At 42.8% G+C, this 23,608-nt stretch overlaps 2 protein-coding genes and 1 pseudogene across 16 annotated transcripts in view; 2 read left to right on the forward strand and 1 right to left on the reverse strand.

The window, feature by feature from the left end:
* Positions 1–72: 72 nt before the first annotated feature.
* On the forward strand, positions 73–18,434 carry NOCT (nocturnin). Of its 5 annotated transcripts, none has more exons than XM_014455148.2 (4): positions 78–226; positions 12,711–12,748; positions 15,274–15,543; positions 16,459–18,431. In XM_014455148.2, exons 1-4 carry the CDS (start codon positions 168–170, stop codon positions 17,292–17,294), a joined length of 1,203 nt encoding a protein of 400 aa, XP_014310634.1. In that variant the 5' UTR covers positions 78–167; the 3' UTR covers positions 17,295–18,431. The 5 variants fall into 5 exon arrangements, with proteins under 5 accessions (XP_014310642.1, XP_014310634.1, XP_023610263.1 ...); XM_023754495.1 differs by lacking the exon at positions 78–226 and adding an exon at positions 7,708–7,832 and having other exon boundaries at positions 16,459–18,434; XM_014455156.2 differs by lacking the exon at positions 12,711–12,748 and having other exon boundaries at positions 73–226.
* LOC111826565 lies at positions 1,775–1,955 on the forward strand (annotated as a pseudogene).
* Positions 17,801–23,608, reverse strand: part of ELF2 (E74 like ETS transcription factor 2) — a 93,008-nt gene continuing 87,200 nt past the window's right edge. For 8 of the 11 annotated variants that reach the window (XM_014455105.2, XM_006081692.3, XM_023754470.1 and 5 more), the window contains one exon: positions 21,128–23,463. In XM_014455105.2, coding sequence (XP_014310591.1) covers positions 22,836–23,463 — 628 coding nt within the window. In that variant the 3' untranslated portion in view covers positions 21,128–22,835. Of the gene's footprint in view, positions 19,363–21,121; positions 23,464–23,608 lie in introns of those variants that run through there. The other 3 variants (XR_002829479.1, XR_002829478.1, XR_002829480.1) reach the window with 3 other exon arrangements.

Below are 23,608 nucleotides of genomic sequence, written 5' to 3' on the forward strand. Positions count from 1 at the left end.
CAGGGCAGACAAGCTCAGTCAGGTCAGCTCCTCGCTAGAATCGGAGAGTAGGAAGGGCATCTAGCTACATTGTGTTCGGGCTCATCATTGTGTTTGATCTTTGGGGGCCGAGCCTCCAGTATTTCTCGCCTGGACCTCCCATTCATTCCCCCCTTGCTGAGCCGAAAATGATTTGTGTTGGTTTTACTTCTTATTCCGCGACGTATGGAAATTTTATGCAAAAAAGGTAATAATTGAAAGTTACACTTATTTGACCCTGTGGCTTGCAGGGCCTCGATGTTCAGTTTGGGGTTTTTTTTTATAAATGTATCAATGTATTGTAACACACAATGACTCGCTTTACATTTTTTTGGATTTTTTTTTTGAGCCTTCCGCTCCTAATACGTCATTCTGTGTCCTGTATACCTGGGTTAAGATCTTGTAAAGGTGATGCCTTCTCCAAGAGCCAATTTTAAGGCTCCACATACCTAGGACTTTTCCTCTTTTTTTTTTTTCCACCTCGGTTTCTACCTGAGGACACATCTCTGTGGCCACAAAATACATACAATTTAATCATACTTTTAAAATAAGTAAGTTTCTCTTTCAGACTGGCAGTTTACACTAAAAAGTGTATTTTGGTTGTGCTCAAGTTAGGCTGTTGCTGTTTGAGACATTATGTGCCCACCCTACATTATAAATAACATACATTTCGCTCCAAAAGTTTTGGAATCATTTAAGGACAAACAGGAAGAATATGTTCAATGTGACTTTCTTTAATTAATGAAAGTGATAATCCAAAATGTGACTGAAGCCAAGACTTGAAACTCTATTCAGATTATTGGCAAATGTTATGCTGAGGCATTTATTTATTTATTTATTTACTGAAGCCCTTCTTGAACTAAAATTACTAAAGAAGACACAAATTTATTACAAAGCTAACCATGAGTACACTAATACGTAGAATAATGTGAAGCGGAATAATTCTACACTAACCGGCTGAGGCGTACTTATACAATCAAGATGTTAAACTGGTAACTGAGACTCTAAAGTAGGTTGTTCTTTAGAAAGGGTGAACTTGACAGCCTTCCATATTTTTTCCCAGTTCTGTAAGAATGAGGCACACTGAAGTAACTGTTAGAAGAAGTAGCACCATATAAGTTAGTGTTTTCCCTGCTGGAAGTTTTCAAGAGAAACGCTTGGGGCGGAAGGAGGAAAAGAAAACCAGTTTGTGTCCCGGCTCATGCCCCGCAGGGTAGAGTTCGTCAGTAGGTCCACCCTGGGAGGAGATGGCTTGTGTAATACACGGATGTGCATAGCTGTGCTGTCAGCTGAGGGGAAAAAATGGTCAGGTCACACAGAACGTTGGGAATGTTAGGCTTTTCGCACAGAAAGGTGTTTTATGGACTTTTTAAAAAGTCCTCTGAAACACCCTGGTTTCACACAGAAAGAAGTTATTATGGCCCGAAAACTACTGTAGACAGTTACTGCAAACTCTAGGCAATCTTCCTGTTTCATGTACTTTTACCCTCATCTACTTGTCAGGACATTGGTTCACTGGTTGCTCCATCCTCCATTCATTTCCACAAGTTTAGAATGTCTCGGGCACTGTAGGCGCATTATTAGAGGTAAAAGAATGTGAGTCTTAGTCTGCCTTTAAGGGTTTCACTGCCCAGTAAGACAGATGAAATCTGCAAAAAGAAATAACTAATGAGATTAAACACCTTTTACATTAAGATAAAGGTTTACAAATGGCACAAGGGTGTGGGAGATAAGGGAGTCCCTTTCTGCAAAAGTCATCCTTAAGGGCTCAAGAAACGTGTTGCTTGATCATGAAGACGGCTTTTCCAGGTTGAGGCTCACTCATTGCGCTCTGGGTGTGCTGACCTATGTGATTTCCCCATATGTGGGAAACTCAACTGCATAATTTGTAGTACCTCGGGGTGGGGGGGGGGGAGTGCATTTGAGATGGGCCTTGAAGCATGGTTAGGATTGAAAGATTGAAACATTTTGTGTGGGGAAGAGCCAGGAGCAGAGGGTGGGGTGAGGCGTGGATGCAGGGTTAGAGAAGAGGCGCCTTGCAACATATTTCTAAAGAGCCTCAGACCAACATTAGGTGCTCTTAAAACTGCTGTACCAGGTCTCTGACCAGTGGGGTCAGACCACACCTGGGTTCAGCAACCTCAGTACTTGAGTTCTGGCCCAGAAAAGAATTCAGAGCCAAGACTCAAACCCTGAGAAGATAAGATTTATCCGGCAAAGTAGGACACTCAAATAGAAAATTGCAGCCGGTGGCTCAAAGAGCTGCCCTGCAGAGTGGGCTAGGGCTCCTTTTAAACCCTCAGGGGAGTTAACTGCTTTCTTCTTCAAACTGTCCTGTCTCTTGTGTCCTTGCATGGAAGTTAATGGGGCTTTTCTCTAGCCCCCTGGGGCAACCACATGCCAGGGGAGAAGAGATCTGGAGACTCACCTGCATGACCTGAGGCATCATAGGGTGGAGAGGTCTTAGGGTGAGGATTGAATAACAATACTTATCTCCAGTACCTGCCATTCTAAGGTGGAGGGATGTCTTAAGGGCAAAGTCTTGAATATCTCCAATGTCTGCTCTACCAGTTCTTCTTCATCGCTAGGTGTCCGTCCTCCCTCGTGACTCGCTCTGCTGCCTACCACAAAAGCATGCAGGTTCATGAAGCCTCCTGTGGATCTATTAAACAGGATCATTATTGCTGGGCCCTAGGTTCCATATTACTTAACAAAATAACAACCGTAACAAAACTCCAGGTTATTTGTACGTGCCCCGAAGTTTAGACATGTGGCAAGAGAAGCCTTCAAGGAGCTAAAAGCTATTCTCTTTGGAGAGTCTTGGGGATAGGGTAGGGGCAATAAGTCCCAACACTTGACCCCATTCCATGATCAGCTCCTTCCTAGCTTATGCCCCTTGGCAATCAGAAGTCACTGGAAAGATGAGTACAGCCCCTTTGGAGTCAGCAAATGCTAGGCTATTAGAATTTAAAGGGGACATTGTTTTGCTACCTTTTCTCTTAAAAGGACAGCAGCCCCCATAAAGAAGCACCAGTTGCCACAGTTACTGTCCCAGATGAAATGCAGTCAGGAGTCATCTGGGGGCTTCTATATGCTGTCCTCCAGGTGCCCTCTCCTCAGATAATGGAGCATTGGCTGAATTACTCTTCTCCACCACTGGTATGTGTTACTTTTTTCTTAGTACAATTTTAAAAGCAAATACCAGCTCATTTGAGGAGACAGCTTTATTTAGTATGTTCCTTAATTGTGAACAGACTGCTTAGGAGAGGGAAGAAATGGGAAAGCTTGTAATTATCAAGCTTCTACAGAAATGAATTGCCTTCCATGTGAAAGAACTAAGGTATATTTTCCTGTAACATTCAATGGTAAGAGTTTGAATGCAGTACTGTTGAACACAGTACACTTAAATGGCGAAATATTACCTGGTATCTCATGACTAATTGTGGCAGCAATTGACAAAATAGAGTAATTGACTAAAAAGTGGCTGGATTTTTGGGGAAACGACTTCGCTTTCAATTGGTGAAAGGAAGGAGAGGAGACCTCAAGGTGCCTGAAGGTGACAGGCATGTGAGCAGTGCTGTCAACCCCCACTCCTCCTTCCCAAAGGCACTTCGTACTGGACAGTTTGAGGAAACTGGGAGAGGATTCTGAGAAACTGTTAAGATCCTCCGAGCTTGGGCCTAATACAATTCAAGAGACTCTGGAGGAAGAATATTGACCTGAACAAAAGCAGGCTTTTAGAAAAGGAAGGCATTGGTGTGTTTATGGAAGTGAAACCAGACAACCAGTGGGTCTGGGCTGCCTGTCACTACTTGAGCCAGTGAAGCAGAGATAGGGTTGAATCCTATAGTATGAGCATTTATTCCAATAGTGTCTGCAGTATGGGAGAGGAGTAGGTCATTCGTAAACATTTGTTTTGTCCCTTCCCCCCATAAGCCATCTGCTTGTAAGGGATACAAGAACAAAGATTACATGGGGAAGTAGGCAAAAGGAATAAGAATGGGCAAGCGAAATGGTCTTACTGGCCTGGGGAAGCAGGCAATGCGGGCTGGGTTGGGACTTCATTGTTTGGGTAACAAACAAGGTTGTTAATCTTTCCATGATAATAGGTAGTTTTTTGTTTTGTTTTTGTTTTTATAGTAAAAGGTAGAGATTTATTGAGAAACAAGCACAGACTCCCACAGGGGGAGGGAGAAAATCCTGATAGGTAGTTCTTGAATGAGAATGGACTGCATTCCAAGGTTGATTATAGGTACAACTCCACAGCCAGGTTAGAATGTGCTTTAATTTAGAACAACAATCAAGGTTAACAGAGCATGATTAATATTTCTTCTAACTATATTTAGTCCCCAATATTCTATTTCTGCCCCTAACAATGGAAGTGGATCAGTGTAGCTGTACAGCTTTTGGAGTGACTAGGTAGGTAAATGTATTATGTAGATTTCTGTGATGTCTACTGAAAGAGAAGTGCATGAGGCAGTTATATTCTGGTTTCTTGGAAAAAGGAGGGAGGGAGGCCTTTGCTGTGAGCAGTCACTACTCTAATCAGAATGTTTAGGTCCTGGATAACCACTTGAATAAATAGAAGTTCGATAGATGACATCCATAGGTTTCGGCTCCATAGTAGAACCATCTACTTTAACGAAAAACAGTTAGAATATTTTGGATTTATTTTTAGAATAGGGGAAATCTGACTTTCCAAGGAAGGAGTAAGACCTCCATTTAAATCTTAGCTGGTTGCTCTCTTGTCTCTACTACAATGGTCTCAAAGCAACACTTGAGAACACACCAGCCACTGTGAATTCATTGAGAGGGAGATGGGCAGGAGTGCCCAGGGGAAAGAAAGCTAAAGAAAATTATTACCATCAGCTTTGACTTTCTGTAGAGCCCTTTTTTCTCCTTCCACTATCAAAAAAATGGATGAGCCCCACTGGGATCTTCTGAGTTTTCATGCCTGCCAGTGGGGCCTGAGCATGTGATGACTTGCCCAGTGGACAGCACTTACTGACAACAACCCAGGTGAGTAGCCAGGGAGGACATTTGTTTTACTAAATGCTTAGTCACCTGCTAGAAGTTTCTTACTTTCATGAGAAGTCCACTGAAGTGAGTGCCTAGAAGTTACCAGCAGCCAATTACAATAAAGAAATTGATACCCCCACTGCTAAACTTGACTGGCTTAAAAAAAAAAAAGAAAGAAATTGATAAAGAATTATTGCAGTAGCCCTAGCTGGTTTGGCTCAGTGGATAGAGTGGCCTGAGGAATGAAGGGTCCTGGTTTCGATTCCGGTCAAGGGCACATGCCTGGGTTGCGGGCTCGATCCCCAGTAGGGAGCGTGCAGGAGGCAGCCAATCAATGGTTCTCTCTCATCATTGATGTTTCTACCTCTCCCTCTCCCTTCCTCTCTGAAAATCAATAAAAATTAAAAAAACGAACTATTGTGGTAGATGTCTGGGAAGTGCCCTGGGCTTGTCACACCCTCTCCCACTGTCTTCCTTTCCCCTAACTCTCTGCACCTCCAGTACTTGGGCAGGCTGGCTGCCCGTCTGCAGATATGCTTGTGACTCACCATGCCTCATCCTGTGTGGAGTGCAGAGTAAATTGCTTTGTAGATTCTAGTGATACCTTGAATATAATAGCTTTCTGTTTCCTCTCAATGTTTTGCTTTCATGGATGTTAACCATCATGGAGAAGGAAGATGTCATCTTTCAAATTATAGGTCACATTTTCGAGATTTGGCTGAGATGTACTCTACAGTTAATTTCTATCATGGTTTAAATTTTTTTTTAATTTTTATTTATTGATTTTAGAGAGAGAGAAAGGGGGAGAAACATCAGTTTGTTCCACTTATTTATGCATTCATTGGTTGATTCTTATATGTGCCTTAACCAGGGATCAAACCCTCAACCTTGGTTTATTGGGGTAACACTCTAACCAACTGAGCTACCCGGCCAGGGCCTAAACAAAAAGTTTTTTAGGTCACAAAAGTAACACTTGCTCATTACCAAAAACTCAGAACTTTAAATGTCTTTGTGAGTATGTATTGATTATCTTCATAAGCTTACGGATTTTTCTAATTTTTGTTCTGAAGTTCCATCAGAATCAATGTCTATTATGTGAGATTTTCTTTTTTAAAAATGTATTTTTTTGCTCTAACCGGTTTGGCTCAGCGGATAGAGCTTCGGCCTGCGGACTCAAGGGTCCCAGGTTCGATTCCAGTCAAGAGCATGTACCTTGGTTGCGGGCACATTCCCAGTAGAGGGCGTGCAAGAGGCAGCTGATCGATGTTTCTAACTCTATCCCTTTCCCCTCCTCTCTGTAAAAAATCAATAAAATATATTTAAAAATGTATTTTTATTGATTTCAGAGAGGAAGAGAGGGAGAGAGAGATAGAAACATCAATGATGAGAGAGAATCATTGACCCACGGCGTCCTGCACACCCCCTATTGGGGATCAAGCCCTATACCTGGGCATGTGCCCTTGCCTGGAATCAAATCTGGGACCCTTCAGTCTGCAGGCCAATGCTCTATCCACTGAGCCAAACCAGGGCCTAACCAGGAATTGAACCAGCAACCTCTGGGTGCATGGATCCACGCTCAACCACCGAGCCACAGCAAATGTCATTCCCTCTGTTTTTTTAATCCTCATCCAAGGATATTTTTCCATTGATTTTTAGAGAGAGTCGGAGAGGGAAAGACAGAAATATCGACGTGAGAGACACACATTGATTGGTTGCCTCCTGCACAAACCCTGACCAGGGCCTAGGCCGGGTAGGAAACTGCAACCGAGGTATATGCCCTTGACTGGAATCGAACCCGGGACCCTTTGGTCCGCAGGCGGACGTTCTATCCACTGAGCCAAACCAGCTAGGGCCCAACTGTCATTCTCGAAGGAGCTGTTCTAACAGTTGCCCCCCAGCTTCTTCCACCCTTTGTCTGTGTTGACTCAGCATAGAGTTTCTAGAAGCTTCCTTTGGAAGAATCATATTTAATTTATCTTTGGTAACTAGGCAATATTCCAGGCTTTGTAGGCCATGCCTCTCTGTTACCACCACTCAGGCCTGCCATTGCAGTGTGGGAGCAGCCACAGGTAACACCAGCTTTATTATGGACACAGATTGTAGTTTCATACCATTTTCACATGGCATGAAATATTATGACATTCCTTGTAGCTTTCATATTTCCATTTACACCTGTAAAAGTGGACCATTTCCCTGAGTGTCTCAGGAATGTTAGTGGTGGCCATCATGCCCTAACACAGACCTGAGGCTCGAGTGGACAGCCATTGTCCCACAGCAGCCTGTGGTTTCTTCTGCCCCTGACACTGCCCTGCAGTGTCATCATGCTAGAAAAGCCCAGTTTGTGCAGATGATTGGCCAGCCAGCTGACGGCAGCACCAGCTATAAACGTTCAATCGAGGCCATTTTTTAGAGGCATTTCTTCTTCTGGAGTAATACTTTCTAGATGAATCTGGCAGGACTGAAGGTACAGCTCAGCCTCCTCTGGAAAGCACTTTGGACTTCTTGTCTGTTCTGTGACTGCTGCCTAGCAAAGAAAGGTCGTTGGGATTGTCGTTGTGGGTAGGTGCTTGTATTTTTAGACACGTTAGGCCGAGAGTCCTGACCTTCACTTGATATCTCTAGCAGTGCCACGCGGGGTGTTATGCTGCTTTGTACACTTTGTGCCGTGCCAGTGGGTGTGCTGTGATGGCAGTGACGTCCACAGGAGGCGGTGGAATTCGACCTGTTTACTCCTGTGTGTGCCCCTGGCCAGGCTCCATCCCAGTCGCCCTAACTCAGAACCAGCAGAGATGCAGGTGAGCGGTCCAAGGTGCAGGGAGCCTTCTCCAGTGCCAGGCCCTTCACTGGTTATGCAACCTGGAGAAAACTGTGCAGTCTCTGAACCCTAGGCGCATACCTGTGAAATGGTGAGTCAGGACCAGCTCTGCTGGGTTGCTGGGGAGAGGGATGAAAATGCCTGGAAGTAGAATGGTACATGGCAGGCTGTTGGAGGATAGCCGCCTTCTCCTGAGCCCCAGAACGTGAGCTGCACTAAATGGGACAGAATGACTAACATTTTAGCTGACACTTGGGATGTGCTGGGCATAGCTCATTTACCTGGATCCTCACCGCAGCCCAGTGAAGTAGGGTGCACTGATCCCCAGGTGAAGGAACTGAGGCACAGAGAGGTACATCAGTTGTTCAGGGAATGCTATTAGTGAAGGGAGGAGCCGGAATTTGAAGGGAGGCAGCCTAACGAGTCATGTGTTTGGATGTTTTGCCTCTGAAACGCAGCCCAAGCATGTCAAACTCAAAGGCTAACACGGGCCAAATAAACGAGGCATGCGGCCCATGGGCCACGAGTTTGACATGCTTGCTGCAGCCTGATCTTACTGAGAAAAGCTGACGCTCAAGCCACCGGGCTTTCGCCCATAGCGTGCTCCATTGCTGAGGACTCCAGGCAGGCCTGCCCATCGCTCACCAGGGTGCAGTAGCAGACATTTGAAGACTGACCACTGACTAAAATACTGTATCTGACCCTTCCCAGAAAAGTCTCTTCCTAGGTTGGCCCTTAGAATCCAGTCTCGAGGAGCCAGCCAGGAATGAATGTCTTACAGCCTCGCACTCAGTCGTAAAATAAAGCCTGGCTGGGTAAGCAAGGTGGACAGTCCCTGCCCTCGTGGAGCTTACAGTCCAATGAGCCATGGACAGGAATTGTAGTTCACCTATGAAGAGTGATTTAAGAGAAGCAGGCCAGGTGTAAGAGGGGACACGTGGGCTTGGTCCTTATAGCTGTGCAGGCAGGGGGACTAGGAATCTGTTGATTTCTGCAATCAGCTTTAAGAAAAGGAACCACATATCCAGTATCCAGGCTGTTCTCACTCATTGGTGTTGAAGGTGGCCGCATTTTCTCAGGAACCACTCTAAGTGCCCTTGCTGCGGTGGTTCAGCACGCGGCCACTAGATGGCAGCGCAGGACTGCTCGGCGGCGCCTTCCTGTGACGTCTGTCGTTTACAGTTTGTGTGAACTTGACCGGCCGAGGTTTCCTTGGGGCCGAGGTTGGGCAGCTCCGCAGCTTCCCAGGTGTGTACCCAGATAACCTTGACTTTTGTTGAATTTTTGGTTTTTTAACTCGCGGCTTTGCCAAGTCCCGGTGTCAAGAGGCTAAGCTCCAACTTAAGGGTGAGCAATGATTCACGGACTGAATGGTTTGGGCAGGCTCGAGAATAGCAATGTCTGGGCAACTGCAGAACATCGTGTGGACAGATGTCCCTCCGCTGCGAGTTCTAGGTGCGGCCAGGGCCCCTGGAGGGAGCCCAGTCGGTTTGGGTGTCAGCTGACGGGGTTCTTTCTCATCCGGCACGCTAATCGCCAAACCCTGGTCGCTTCCAAACTCTGGTGGCCGGCACTCGGACCTGGTGTTGGGGTCTGCTTTTGCGCCAGACATAGTGATTGGCAATACGGAGAGTAACGTGTATTCTAAATCATCTCTGGCAAGTCTTTAAAGACTATTATAAGGGTAAGGAGAGTTCGCTTTCTATTCCTATAAAGTGAAGTAGCAGTGAGTTAATAATGCATCCAGTTCTCAATGTATAGGGAAATGTGCTTATGGAATTAGGCAGTGGCAAGGGATGGGAGTGGTGTTGCTACATGAACAGCTCTGCATAAGCAATAAAGCTATCCTGACCTGTTGCCTGTATAAATTATATAATGTATATCATAGAGAATGATGGCTGATACTTTTTCTCCTGAAGTGGCTCAAGGCGGGGGGCGGGGGGAGGAGGATTTGGGGCAAAAAAAACCCACAAAAAAACAGATAACTTATGAGGTCTAATAGAAAATACCCACATCCAAACATACACAAAATTGGAACTAGAAGCTAGTATGAGTGCCAGATTTCAGCAGAAGTTTTATCAAGATTTTGTATTTTTCAGTATCTTAATTTTACCACTCGAATTATTTGTACTATCTCACCTCAGGCTTTTGATGGTGAGCTATTCTGAATCTTTTTTGAAGCCCCGAATAGCAACCCCTATTAAGGCATAAAAACTTCAGTAGAATGGCTTGAAATATTGTAATTGGACATGTGTTTATGTGTGAAACAATTTTTTTTAATGGTTGATACTCCTAAAAAGAAAAAAGTTAATGTTATCTTTAAGAACAGGTGAGAGACAATCAGTTGTCACCAGCATCATTCTTAGGATCGCAGAGGGGGAGAAAGGTCCCCCATAACCTTCAGCTTTCTTTTCAAGTTTAAGTAAATGGCCTTACTACATTGCAGTTCCTAAGTGGGCCTAAGTCCTGGTGTGCTGTGTTAAAAGTGTAAAAATAGTATGTGAAGTCTTTATAGTGTTCACTTTAGTTATTCATTTTCTAGCTTGGGAATTAATTCATTTGTCAAAGTCTGCATTCCCTCTTAAAGGTCCCTGCACCTCCTGGTTTATATCAGAAATGCATTTGAGATCCACCCATGTTGCATGGAAGAATCCTGCAAGTTAACAGCTTGTTTCTTTTTATCACTGCATACTATTGCATTGTATGGGTGTGCCACGGTCGTTTATCTATTTGCACAGTGAAGGGCATCTTGGTTGCTTCAAATTTTGGCAATTATGAACAAAACTGCTTATAAACATCTGCGTGAACCTAATTTTTCAGTTCACTTATGTAAATATTTAGGCGCATGAGTTCTAGGCCATATATTAAATCGATGCTTAGATTAGTAAAAAACTGCCAAGTTGTCTTCCAGCGTGGCGGTGCATGGGAAGCAGTGCACAGGAGTTTGTGGAGGATTGGTATTATTTATTTAAATGTTTGATAGACTGGCCAGTGAAGCCACCACAGCCTGGGCTTTTCTTTGTGGGAAGATTTGAACTTAATTCCATATCCTTGCTGCCCTAGTTGAACTAGTGCCACAGAGCAGAGGGGGAGGGGGCGGAATGCCTCAGAGGAGCGCTGTTCTGACCTGAAGCTCCTGGCCTTGAGGAATAAGCTTCCCAGTTTGTTGCATGCCTGTGGTCCATACCCAGGGCATGGAAGCAGCTGGTTTTGACAGCTCTGTCCAGGTTTATGGTTGCCTTTAGGGGAGAGGATTTGTCAGCATCCTTAGGACATCCTGCCAGAGTCCTGCTTTGTGGACTCCCACATCACCCGTCAGCCAACGAACAAGGGTAGAATAATATCCCAGAATGCTCTTGCCTCCATCTCCAGCCACATCTCTCCCCTTTGGGGGCAAATTTTCCTTAAAATACTTCTGTCTGTGCTATTTCCTCATCTCCCCACAACTCCACCAAATCCCAGAAGTTGGCTGTTGTTAAGTCACTGGCGTTTTCCATGTTGCCAAATCCAGGTCTGTTCTCAGTCTTTGCTTTCTTTGCACCGTCCAGTAGCGCCTGACACAGGAGATGACCAACTCATGGATGAGACCCTTTTTTGTCTCCAGGAAGATCAGACTTGCCTTGCTCTTCTCCTCCTCCTCTGGCCAGGCCGTTTTTGCAGACTTCTACCCCATCTTCCCCAGCCTGCCCCAGAGCTCAATCCTCTGACCCGTTTTTTCTCTAAACTCACTTTAGTGTCCTGTCCACTCACATCTCCCAGATGTTTGTTTCCAGTTTGCACGTCTCTCCGGAACATGTCATATCTAATTGCCAAACTTGTTTTTCGCAAACTCACCGCATCCTCCCAACAGGTGCTATTGGCGACTCTGTCCCTCTAGTTGTCCGGCAGCAGCTTTGGAGGCCTTTTGACGACTCCTCTCATGGACCACGTCCAGGTCACCAATGGAAGTCGCTATTGCCAGTTGAGATTTACTCAGAACCCCACCACTTTGACTATTACCACTAGTCCAAGCTACCAGTGTCTCTTGCGTGGATTATAACTGTCCTCTGAGAGGCTTCCTATGTCTGCCCTTGTTTCCTGACGCTGTAGTGTATTTTCAACATGTGGACCAGTGAGGCTTTTCATGTAAATCAGATCCTCTCTCCTGCCTAGAATTCTCCACGGTTTCCCATCTCAGAGAAAGTCCTTAGGATGGCCGATAAGGCCCTTCATCTGCTCCCCTGTCCTCACTGACCTCATCTTCTAGTCACTCTACGTCACTGCAGTCGCCTTGCCAAGCATGCTCCTTTCTCGGGGCTTTTGCATTTGCTAATCCGCTGCCCAAAGTGCTCTTATGCTGGATCTACGTAGGACTTACTGATGTCCTCACCACCTCGAGTCTCGGCTCACATTTCACCTTTCAGGGAGGCCTCACCGAGCATCCTGTGTGAGTTAGCAGCTCCCCGCTCACTAACATTCCGTTTGCCCTTTCTCTGTTTTTCTCCATAGCACTTCTACCGTATGACAAACGGTCATCTCGTCTTCCCCCACTACAACATAAGCTCCACGAGGACAGAACGTTTAGCATGGCTACTGATATGTCTCCAGTGGGCTAGTGTCTGGTGTCCAGTGTGTGTGTGTGTGTGTGTAACAACCTGTAAAACCCTTCTTAGCTGAGGACTGCACAGAAATACTCTGGCTGTAGTTTGCCAGCCCCTGCTCTAGTAGTTCCCTCAAGAAGGTCTCCTAGAGTCAGTATTGGTTTTGCTGGATAGAAAATTCTTGAGTCACATATAGATTAGCCATATATTAATTTTCTTATAAGTTACTTGCTGGTTTTGCCTATATGCCCAAGGGACTTTTCTCTTTTTCTTTACAGTCCAGTTGGTGTTGGTTACTCTGGGTTAATATCCTCAGGTATGTGGCATGTTATTTCAATATGTAGTTTCAAGTATTGCTTTTTTCTGGCGTGTTTTTTTTTTTCTCAGAGTGACAAAAACCAAGCTTTATGCATTGATGATTGAAAAAGTCCATGATACATTTTTAACCTGACTTTTTCTTATTCATTTTTCCAGTTTTATTGAGGTATAATTAATAAATAAAAATTACATATATTTAAGGTGTACCATGTGATGTTTTGCTATGTGTATACATTGTGAAATGAATACCTCAATCATGCTAATTAACATCTGTCCTCTCACATCGTTTTGTGTGTGTGTGGTGAGCACTTAAGATTTACTGTTCAAGACTTCTAGCAAATGAAACAGTTTTATTAACTATAGTCACCATATTATATATTAGAACTCCACAACTTAATTCATCCTGCATGTTTGAAACTGATTTGTAGTTCTTAGTGTTTTGTTTCATTTCATGCATTGGATTTCTTGCTACTGCAACTCCTGTTATTCATGTGTGTTTTGGATCTTTTTTGCCTAAAATAAGCACATATTTGCCACTATCTCTCCGATGCTTTATCTCCTCATTTCTGGGTTTTCCCATTCTGATTTAGGCCAGTTACCATTTTCTTAATGACCTTCAACTCATTTTGCAATAGGATACCATTTTGATCTGCTTTCTGGGTACATCTTTCTGGCAAGCTTTCATTGTCTGGACAGATGTTATGCTGTACCATATTCTTTTTATCTGAGGTTTTTTCTAAGTTTCTAGAAGGAAGTGTAATTCAGGGCAGTTTTTCTGGCTTCATATAACTCCGCAGACCATGAACTCCTCCTATTGGGCACTTATCCTCTTTTTCACATACTTGCTTTTATCAGTTAACCACCCCAAAACTCAGCTTGCAAAGATATGATGCCATCAAAATGATGTAGAACCATTCTGTTGTAACTGAGCTACATTGAGCTGGTAGTTCCTCTGACAGATGTCAGGTATTGCTGTTTGCTTCACATTTAAAGCACTCCACTGTGCCCTGTGAGTTTGCTGTGGCCCGTGTGACACTTTGACCACATTTAGTAGGACTCTTAACTGCTTTAAAAAACGTGGAGGTACAGAAGAAAGATTTTCAGAGTTTTTCTGCCAGCCAAGAAGAAAAGTTCTTCCTTTGGACCCAGGTACTCAGGCAAGCAGATTGATTAAAAAGAACATTTTCAAATCCGTTTGAAAACAGGTGTGTATGTGCCCATCTGTGCATGTGCACGTGTGTGAGAAAGAAGTCTTGCTTGCTGATGCATGTACACTTAAATGTATGCTGGGAAAACTAGGGTGTTTCTTTGCTTTAATATAGTTTTATGGGGGGGGGAATTACTTTTGAGTTGATGAAAAGGAATGAGAGAGCATGCTTTATTGACCTTGATATTTAAAAGACATTTGGTGCTAAGTATTTGAATTTGCTTTTGTGATCTGTCACCGTGAATTTGACTGACAGCTAGTTTCGGATACAGCCCATCAGCCTGCTAAACAATGTATTTTCATAGAGAAATTTTTGTGTCTTTCAAAAGAAGGCAAAGATATGGATGTGGTAGGAAAATCCAAATTCCTCCATTCCATCATACACAGAAATTTGGAGGTGGTTCCAAGTAAAACATGCCCCTAATTTATACCATAGTGAACAGAAAGAACGGTTGACTTCCAAAAGAGCAATCACTGCTTACAAGTGAAGCGACAGGTACAGCTTCCTTCATGCTAATTAGCTGAAGGCCATGCTCTGTTCTCCTTAGTGATTTAAAAAGGAAGCACTAGAAAATGCCCAACAGGCAGTGTGCCACCTGCACACCTCCTCACCCTTTCTCCCTCCAGGATCCCAGGCAACGTGGGCAACTGTCTCTTGCCCCTTTCCCTCCTCCAATCCCTTTTCTGATTTCTTGTTGTTGTTTTTTAATAAATACGGCTATTGATAATAGATTATCCACTGTATTGCTGTGTGGTTCACAGAGCTCTGCAAAAAGCTGACATCTAAGCGAAATGAGATATGGGTTTAATCCAGCCATTTCTTTTCCTAACAGAGGGATCTGGGTAGATGACATGCTGGAGCAGCGGCCTGCTCTAATCTAGTCTCTTCTCCAGGATTAACATGAGCTTCCTAACATCTGCCTCTTTACAAAATTGGTTTTCAAGTTTTTGAAATTATGTAGAAAAAGGAATGGGGATTTTGTTTCAGCTGTGCTTTTCTAAGACTGGGCTTATAAGTTATAAAGACAAGTAGTAGGTTAGAGGAAGCCATAAAGATCAAGGTATTTTTCCCTTGTAAGAATTATCTTAGTTCTGAGAGACCAATTTTAATAGTATTTTCAATGACCTGTCCCAGTACAAAGGTAGAACCTGGGAACGCCTTTAATCTACCTGTGCCAACAGCAGCATTTCCCTACATTAAGGTCTCCTTCTAAGGACAGGAAAAGCTTCCCCTTCTAGTTGAGCTGGGTGGAAATTGAAGAAAGGCAGGAAAAGGAGCTTAGTGTGTAATTGTGCTTTTCTTTCCTCTCCTACAGCCTGTTCCATGGGAAACGGCACGAGCAGACTCTATAGTGCTCTTGCCAAGACACTGAACAGCAGCGCTGCCTCCCAGCACCCAGAATATTTGGAGTCACCTGACCCAGAACATCTGGAGCCCATTGATCCTAAAGAGCTCCTTGAGGAATGCAGGGCAGTCCTGCACAGTCGACCTCCCCGGTTCCAGAGGGACTTTGTGGATCTGAAGACAGATTGCCCCAGTAGCCACCCACCTATAAGGGTCATGCAATGGAACATCCTCGCTCAAGGTAAGCCGGTGACTGCCTATCTGCCTCTGCACTTGCCAGTGCACTGATGTCTCACGTGGAGGGAAGAGGTGTGGGCAAATGGGAGGTGTAAGATGGGGTGACAAGGGCAGCATCGGCTCCCAGAAGGGCAAGTTAGGAAAGCAAGTCTTCTGGCTTTCACTAAAATCCAGCAACTCGAGACGTATTCCTTACCTTCCAGGCCATCCAGGTACAATGAAAGTCTACTTCCCAGCACTTCAAAATCTAAAGGACCCCCCATCATTTGTCAGCCTCAAAACTTTTGTTGTCTCCACTTTCAGTCCACAGCACTAAGATAGCATTTGCAAGGGAGAAACTGAGTTTCCTGAATGGTGACATATGGAACTTGCTACAGGGAATGGGAGCTGTGTGGGTGGTGCTGAACCTGTCATTCTTATGGCCATCTTCTCATCCATTCGCATCTCGATCAACTTTCCCTAGTGTTCTCTCTCATGTAGTAGTTGAAATTTTAAGGAAAAGGAACAAGGGCTGCTTTTTTGCCCCTTCTTCCCCAAGAATAGGGCATGCTTGCTGACTTCCCAATCTTTGGTTCATTCATTTTTTTCCAGCTGTTCATTCATAAGTAGGAAAAGCTGCCTATTTAGGATCCCATTCATTCTGAGTGGTGTCTGTATCCATTCATAGTCAGTGTTGAAATTAGTATATAGAGTTAAACCTATCTATCTCATCTGACATAGTTTAGATCCCTAGAACTGCAAAGAATACTGTTTAAAGCTAAAACTTAATGCCATTTAGGCAGAGAAGAATCACCCATAGCGCCTGAAGGAGGAAGTACTGGGAGGGTCTTGAGTCATATCAAAAACCCAAGGAGACTCCCAGGCACTTAACAGTCATGATTCTGTAGTAGCTGACAACCGACTGGCTTTTTTATTTCAGCTCTCGGGGAAGGAAAAGACAACTTCGCACAGTGCCCCGTGGAAGCACTCAAGTGGGAAGAGCGGAAGTGTCTCATCCTAGAAGAAATCCTAGCCTACCAGCCTGACATCTTGTGTCTCCAAGAGGTGGACCACTATTTTGACACCTTCCAGCCACTCCTCAGCAGACTGGGCTATCGAGGCACATTTTTCCCCAAGCCCTGGTCACCTTGTCTCGACGTAGAACATAACAATGGACCAGATGGCTGTGCCTTGTTTTTCCTCCAGAACCGCTTCAAGTTAGTCCACAGTACCAATATCAGGCTGACGGCCATGGCATTGAAAACCAACCAGGTGGCCATTGTACAGACCCTAGAGTGCAAGGAGTCCAGTCAACAGCTCTGCGTCGCTGTCACCCACTTGAAAGCACGATCCGGCTGGGAGCAGTTTCGATCAGCTCAAGGCTGTGATCTTCTCCGGAACCTGCAGAACCTCACCCAAGGAGCCAAGATTCCCCTTATTGTTTGTGGGGACTTCAATGCAGAGCCAACAGAGGACGTCTACAAAAATTTCGCTTCCTCCAGCCTCAACCTGAGCAGCGCCTATAAGCTGCTGAGTCCAGATGGGCAGTCAGAACCTCCGTACACTTCCTGGAAGATCCGGACCTCGGGGGAGTTCCGGCACACCCTGGACTACATCTGGTATTCTAAACACTCTCTGAGTGTGCGGGCAGCTCTGGATTTGCTCACTGAAGAACAGATTGGAGCCAGCCGGCTCCCATCCTTCAATTATCCTTCCGACCACCTGTCTCTAGTGTGTGACTTCAGCTTTAATAAGGAACCCGATGGACTTTCATAAACACTTTGTAATCACAAGTCTTAACCAGGGATGTTTCAGGAAAACTGAAGTTAGGATACGTTGCCTGAGGAAGGATTCCCAGTTTCTCTCACTTCACTTTCCATGTTTCCAGCATGCCTCAGGGAAGGAATCCCACTAGTTAACAAACGTTTTCCATTAAACCCTTCAGCGAAAAAGGTGTTTGCACTCCAGTTTTGGCTTGTTTTTTTTTTTTTTTCCTTTCCCCTAGCATTAAATTTAGATCAATTAAGGGCATTAAATTAGTCTTGTTTTGAAGCTTTCAGTTTGATGAAGCTATATAAAAATACTTTGTCTTCCATAATTAACAAGTATGCAGGAACAATTTCCTCTAGACAGTATTTCAAGTTATTTATTTGTGGTTTTAAGTATCAACAAGATATGCATGGCAGTATTTATTTTTTATATCTTCATGTGAAAATAATAGCATTACAAACATTTAAGAACCATGCAAAATGTAAGTTAGAGAGTAATTTATAGTAATTTTCTTAAGGCTTTAAGATGTTTTTATTTGGGGTCTAACAAAATAGTGTACAAAGGAACTATTTAGCCTGGAGGCCCCAGGGGTTTGTTTTGTTTGTTTGTTTAAGTGGAAATAGCTGGTCTCGATAAGTTCTTCATAACAATTCTTGCTGTGCCTCCATGTTCCTCATTATTGTATTTCTTGAAGATTCCATGACCAGTTGGTCTTTGTTATTTAATCACTGCTATGCATTTACAGATTTCTGTTGGAATGCTATTGGCATACATTTGATTTGTGGCCACTCAGTGTCACAGTGATTTGTATTGGAATGTGCTGTTCACGATGGGTTATTTAGGAGCAGTGGCTGGTAAAGTCAGGGGGACCTTCTTTTCAGAGATGGGCAACCAGAAAGCCTGTTCACAAGGCTGTCATTGCAATTTCCTAAGACAGCCAGGTGACTGGCTCAGTGTGTCTAGAAAGAATGTAAAAGGAAAGATAACCTGGAATTCTCTTTCCTTGGGGGAAAAAAGTGGTCAAGATAACAGGTGAAGCCCCTTCCAAACAAAATCCCAGCAAATAACCTATGGGTAATAAATTGAATATTTTAATCCATGAATTGTATATATTTAAAATTAATAAATGGTCTTTTGAAACTAGTACTTTAATATCTTGTATTTTTAGTCCAAAAAGAATCTGGGGTAGATTTGATCTTTTATACTGACTTCAAAGAGGGAGATATAAAAACCTCAATGATGAGAGAGATTCATTAATCGGCTGGCTGCCTCCTGCACGCCCCACACTGGGAATCGAGCCCACAACTCGGGCATATGCGCTGGGAATCAAACCCAGGACCCTTCAGTCCACAGGCCAACGCTCTGTCCACTGAGCCAAACTAGCTAGGGTGATTTGATCTTTTAATACTGTTAACATGGTGGGTTCACACTATTCATTTACACTCAGATATTTATTTTAAAATTGAACAAAGCAGATCTATAGCTGCACATTGAAGGCATCTTTGCTGTGCTTTTGTATGGTATCTCTCAGTGCCAAGGATGGAGCTCCCAAAAGGGTTCACCCAAGTATTCTGCATTGGAACCACTTGTGAAACAAATGAAGTTTCTCAGTACATTGTATACATAAAATCTTGGGGCTACCTGGAAGGAATGGCAAGCAGACAGACCATCCATACTATTTGGTTCAAATCTTAGCATGACTAATAGTAATCATGTTGCTGAGAAACAACACTAATTACAATACTTATATGTACAGGCATTAAATATTGTTTTCCTACCCCAAAGTACACCAATCTGAAGAGAGATCATGACAGCCTTGAGTAAACAAATCTGAGAATGAAAGTCAAATAATATGTGAATTTCAGGTATCCAACAATAGTCACCAGCCACTTGAGAGGGACATGTTCTGAGAAATGCATCATTAGCGGGTTTCAGCATCATGTGAACATCATACTTACACAAACTGCGGTGGTACAGCCCACTACACACCTAGGCCGAAGGATCGAGCCTATTGCTCTGTAGGGGAGGGAAATAATGTTCACTCTATCCTTTTAGGTTCTTGTTCGAGACATCCCTGTAATAAAAGATTAACAGGAGAAAAATTTAATAACATGTATGCTTTCTGTATACATGGAGACCCAGGAAAACACTTGAGTAACTTTGCCAAAGTGGTTGGGCCACCACCATAAAGACTACAGCTGAAGACAATCTGTTAGCGGTATGGGGAGTCAGTTATGGGAGGATACTAGGAAAAGCACAAGTAAGAGGGAGGTTGTCATGGAGGGCAAGGAGTAATGGGTTACTGGCAACATCACTTACTGAGCAAAGAGGAAGAGATTTCAGATGGATGAGTTGGACATTCAGGAGGAAATAGCCATTTGGCAATTAGATAAACCCATCTTAGGCCTAAAGAATAGGCTAGAACAATATATTTGGTAGTAGAAACCATAAGAATGAATGAGATTGTCTAACATGTTGAGATGATATAATAAACATTTTAATAAGAGTGCTATGTGCCAGGCACTGGTTCTAAATCCTTAACATATTAACTCAATTCTTACAACTACTCTAAGAGCCCCATAGACATTAAATGGGAAAGCTGAAAGGAAAGCAAAGTCAACTAAGAGTTGGTCATACAGGAGGAAAACTGCAAGAGGGATGTTATGGAAAACCCAGGGAATGTAAAAAGGCTGAGAAAAAATAAAGCAGTTTGAGTTGACCACTATATTACTGGAGACTTCAATGGTAACTGTTTCTAAGTCAGAATTCAGACTGTAATTAAGAAAAAGACAGAATGATGGGCTATAAGTGTTGGAACAAGGGAAAGAAGTAGGTGTGAAAGGGAAGATGCTGAGTACAGGAAGAAGGCACATCTGTCTCTCTGGAGACAGGTGGTGGATGCATGCTGGAATAAGATGGTCTTATATAGCAAGGGTTCCAGAGAGTGGGGGAGTTTACAGCTCATGACCTCCATGTTCCCTAAGAGGTTTGCTGGTTATTTGGTAAGCAGAGTGCTGAAGGTTGGAATTGTTGCTGGAAGATGACCTGAGGACTACGTGGACAGAATGCTGATCAGTCATTGTTCAAAAGCCTGGTGAGGCTGGAAACTAGACGCATCAAGCTATTATCATATGGTTTTCCAATATGCTGGACACAAAAAGCAAATATAATGATCTACGGTTCAAAAGGGTTGAGACTAAACAGCATACACCTGGTAATATCAATCACCAGAAGCACTCCAATCAGTATGTGCTGTGAACATGTGTTTCCCAATTTAGACCATAAGTGTACTTATTCTGAAAGATGTACCCAAAAGTATTCAGGTAGAGCAGTGGAGGAAGCTAGGTAGTCCTGGCTTCACCTAATTAGAACCAATTAATATAGCATAGGGGGATTACTAAAAATTTAAAGTTCCTTTACCCTCCATAGCACATGACATATTCGTAGCAAATGTTACCAAAATAAAAAAATGTCCGTGTTCCATATGCTCAGCACTTGAGGGGTGTAGGTATGGTAGAGTATGTAATCTTTACTCTCGATCAGTATTATGGATGAAATTGCCGTGCAAAAAATACAGTTGGGGTGGGGGGTGGGGGGAGATTAACCAAAGAATTTATATGCATAACCAATGGACACAGACAATAGTGCAGAGAAGGCCTGGGGGACGGGGGAGCAGAGTAGAGGGTGTCAAGTTGGGGGACATCTATAATACTTTCAACAATAAAGATAAAAAAAAATTTTTTTTAAAGAATACAATGAATTGCCAGAGCAGAGTAGGGAATGTTTAAAAAAGTAGAATTTGAGATTAACTTTCAAATGGGATAAGAATCAGGTGAGGGTTTTTTTGAGCTTTTATTAAAAGGTACCATTAGGTATGTTTATGGAAAAGATAAAAAGATTACAAAGGGAGGTGTTAAAAAAAATCTTTGTCAATTTAAGTAGTATCAGATGAAATGAACAATTAAAGGCCACAAAATATTAAGCATCAGTTTATTTAAATTTCTAAAAGATGTAAAAATAGACAACTTTTCTTTGTAATAGAAAGAGCATTAAGATGTAGAGTCACACGACCTAGTCCAGTGTGAAATTCGGAAACTCCTGTAATCCCTCTGGACCTCCAGTTCCTCATGTGTAAAAGAGCCAGAATATTACTTGTTCTTCCTAACCTTCAGAAAGTATGATTGAGAAGCAAATGGTCTTGATTTAAAATATAAATTCTTTAAGTGTGGCCAACATTAAAATAAATTCATTATGGTAACTAGAACATTATAGTTCGCGATTATAATTAGAAAGGAAGTGGCAACATGCAGTAATTTGCCAAATATTAATATAAAGAAAAAACAGAAGTAGGATTTCTTTAGTTGGAAAGGAGAAATAGGACCTCTATTCTTAACTAAAATGATGTCTCTATACTAGCTTTTGAATATTGTTAAAAATATCACCAGAGACCAAAATGCAAGATAAATTTCTATATTTCAGAAAACCTACTTGAATACACTTTGAAACAAGAGTACAACAAAATAGAATATACTTCAAATGTTGAATATACAAACTATTATAGTTCAAATTTGAACACTGGTACTTTCCCTCTTAAACTTCAACTAAAAAAAAAAAAAGGAAAAAAAGAAAGAAAACTCCAGGTATTAAGAATTACCTGACAAAAATTCATGCTGAGCCTTAACTTCCAAGTGACAGGAGAACAGAAACTGATATGTCTGCACAGATGACAGGGCTGAGTGACACAGGCATGTTACAGCAAAAGGCCAGAGCCAACTGTTAATTTGTCCACAATTAAGAAACTGACAGACTTAAACTACCATATAAAATGTTACATGTAAATTCTATAACAATACTGTGCTAGGTACAAGATTTTTAAAATTTTTCTTTTAATAAAAAAAGCTTTACACAAACAAGCCATTAGCTTATTTCAATAAAGAAAACCGAAAATTAGTCTAAGGCCTTTGTTTTAAATCAGCTTAAGCTATATGATATTTTATTAAAAAATCGCACTAGATCTTTTTTGCTATCCTCTTTCTGAAGCTTTTGGATCCATTCTTCAATTCACATTCTAAAATACCTACATTAGCAGAGTCTTCACATAGCACCAGTTAAGTGAGTTCTGTGTGAACACAGTAATAATTGCTGGTATGCATATAAAATGCATCAAAAATTGCTATATGTAACAATGAGATCACCCATCCCAACCCCTCCCCATTGAAAACTGTAACCTCTTACAGAATGTTAGTGTTCCAAGTCTTAGTGTAACTTGATATTGTAGTGAGTTGCTTGGTCCCTTTCAATCCTTTTTTATTGATGGGTTCAGTTGTTTCCTAGGTAAGAGGCAGTTTTCTGTCAGCATCTCAACATGTAGTTCATTTCCCACTGAAACATGGGACAGGTAACTTATTTCCAGTAAGTTTGATTGTTTTCCTATATGCATTAAAAATGTTTTAAAGTCTCCTTTTGACTTTTCTTGATGACATCCCTTGCAAACATTTATGTTAGTACTGTTACTAACAGTCTAAAGTCCATGGCAGAGCTGCTCTTTTATTTCTCACATGTCACTAGTCCTTCCGTTTTCATAGTTACGGGCAGGGCAATAGCTGAAGGGGCACTGACAACCACTACATGGGTCACTGTCTTATTTCCGTCTGCCGGTTTTTCTTCTTGTACCAGCTGCAAAGTTTTCACGTCATGTTCCTGCTTTATTGTCACTGCCTCCGATTTAACCTCTGGCCCTTTTATGACCGCACTGATCACTCGGGGAGGAGTCTGGCCAGATGCCTGTTGAGTAGGCACTGATAGCCTCATTACAGGTGCACCATGGGCTATGGAAACAGGAGTAAGTGCTCTCACAGCCAGTGGGGTTCCAACAATGTTAATGCTTCCAGATCCAGTCAGATTTGACTTCGTCTGCAGTTGACACTGTGCAAGCTGTGTAGCTGGGATGGTGATAATTTTGGCAGGCTGCATGGTGATTTTGTCTCCATTTTCAGTAGAGGCTGGCATCACAGTAGGGATTGTCTGAATAACTACCTTTGGAGAGGTTGCTGTTGTTGGACTAGTGCTGGTTATTAATGGTGCACCTGCATTAACTGACTGAACTGCCACAGTTGAAATTTTCTGGCCCAATGATGTCATTACAACAGGAACTTGCATTGCCACACGAACTGTCCTAGTGAATTAAAAAGATTAGACTATATTTAATGCTAAATTAGAAATAGGTTTCTTGAGCAAATGATGAATGCAAATACAAAATGCATAAACTAGTGCTCCCAAATTTCCCGTATGTACTGACAAACCCCTAACACCTAGAATAT

Source organism: Myotis lucifugus, unplaced genomic scaffold (genome assembly GCF_000147115.1).
Source record: "Myotis lucifugus unplaced genomic scaffold, Myoluc2.0 scaffold_1, whole genome shotgun sequence".
NCBI classification, from domain to species: domain Eukaryota; kingdom Metazoa; phylum Chordata; class Mammalia; order Chiroptera; family Vespertilionidae; genus Myotis; species Myotis lucifugus.